General features: G+C 37.0%; 1 protein-coding gene across 1 annotated transcript; it reads right to left on the bottom strand.

Annotated features, from left to right (window-relative positions):
• Positions 1 to 1384, bottom strand: LOC110737939 (protein ALP1-like). Its single transcript, XM_021918288.1, has 3 exons — positions 1355 to 1384; positions 545 to 1259; positions 1 to 455 (listed from the first exon to the last, which is right to left on the bottom strand). Exons 1-3 carry the CDS (start codon positions 1382 to 1384, stop codon positions 1 to 3), a joined length of 1200 nt encoding a protein of 399 aa, XP_021773980.1.
• Between the last annotated feature and the right edge of the window lie 328 nt (positions 1385 to 1712).

Raw genomic sequence — 1712 nt, 5'->3', positions numbered from 1 at the left:
TCAATTAGTTCGGTGCTTCTTATATGCATTCCACATGGCCAATGCTATAGAATTTCGTTTTTTCACACACTCTTTGGTTTCCTCAAGAATTTTCTTTTGAGTAAGCGATTTCCTTATGTCATGTGTTTCAACCTCCAAGTCGGCCTCTCGTGTAATTGCATCATTGGGATCAACACCTCTTAGGTAGTTATGTATCACACAACAAGCAATAACCACATCCACTTGGGTTTCATATGACCAAAAAGGCTCAGCATCTAGGACGCGAAATCTCTTTTTTAACACCCCGAATGCCCTCTCTATACACATCCTCAGTGAAGAATGGCGAAGATTGAATAATTCTTTTTCATTCTCGGGAGGATTGTCGGTATACTCCTTCAAATGGTAACGAACACGTCTAAATAGAGGCATAAAACCTTTACGGTCCCCATACCCAGCGTCAGCAAGATAGTATTTCCCTACATCCATAAATTATTATCAATATTTTAATCAATTCAAGTTAAGTTTAGACCACTATTATCAACAAGAGAAAACTGATTAATATTACCTTCGGGAACCTTAAATCCCTTTCTAAGTGCATCACCCAAAACCCTTGAGTCGTGGGCAGAACCCTCCCAGCCAGCAAGCACATAAGTAAACTTTAGATCAAAGTCTACGGTCGCTAGTACATTTTGTGTTGTCTTATCCTTTCTTCCTCGAAATCTCTCTTGCATCTCAATAGGAACTGATGCACGTACATGAGTCCCATCTATAGCACCTATGAAGTCTTCAAACCAAGGAAAAAACCTAGGATTGTTCTGAATTTCTGGTTGCATATGAGTTCCTGGTGGATTCACTAAATATGGGTACAACCGAAGGATTGCTTGGAGCACAATATGAAAATAGCAATGTATAGTCCAAGTAGATCGAAAAAAACTCCCCCCAACATCCCTAAATCTTACATTATGACCCAACAAGTATAAAAAAATAAGTACTTGCTCTTTAACGCTCATTTGTTTTCTTTTAGACAAAAGTCCCCTTTCAACCAAGATATTACAGAAGCTAAAAAAAGCACTAGGCCTCATGCGAATCTGTCCAAGACAATGACTATCACCACAATATAAAACACTATCGATATTAGCCTCCCTTAAGCTATCCCTATTAACATAAGGTTGCCTAACTATTTTAGGTCTTTTAGTCCTAGATTTTTTAACATTAAGGAAAGCAAGGACAGAAGCAATAATAGCGGTAACAGCACCGATGATCATGCGTTTACGAATCATCTACAAAGATTAAAAAATAAAAAGAAAATCAAGAAAATTAGTTCCTTTAATCACATACATATGACAAATTATTATTGCATAAGGTGGATTAATACCTGAGACTTTTGAACATTGTTCAACTCCATGATAGATTGAGATAATGTCAATCTGAAATAAATGGTAAATCACAAGCTCATCAAAATTTTAAAAAGATTACTAATAAAAAGATAAGCAACCCCATCGAAAACCTAATCGAAACCCCAACAAGAGTTAAGTAATCATATCATCTGTATTGGCTTATTATCTTTCTACACTATTTTTGATGGCTGCTTTGCTCTGCCTGTAGGGTTTCGTAGTGACCCGACACTACGCGGAAGGAAACCCACCAAGACCCGCCCCTTAATTAAAGCAATTAAACAAGCATAATTAACTTAATCAAACAAGATTAAGGACAAGAATTATACCTTTGACGCG

This window comes from Chenopodium quinoa, unplaced genomic scaffold (genome assembly GCF_001683475.1).
Source record: "Chenopodium quinoa cultivar QQ74 unplaced genomic scaffold, ASM168347v1, whole genome shotgun sequence".
In the NCBI taxonomy this organism is placed as follows: Eukaryota; Viridiplantae; Streptophyta; class Magnoliopsida; order Caryophyllales; family Amaranthaceae; genus Chenopodium; species Chenopodium quinoa.
This window is presented reverse-complemented; position numbering and strand designations above follow the sequence as displayed.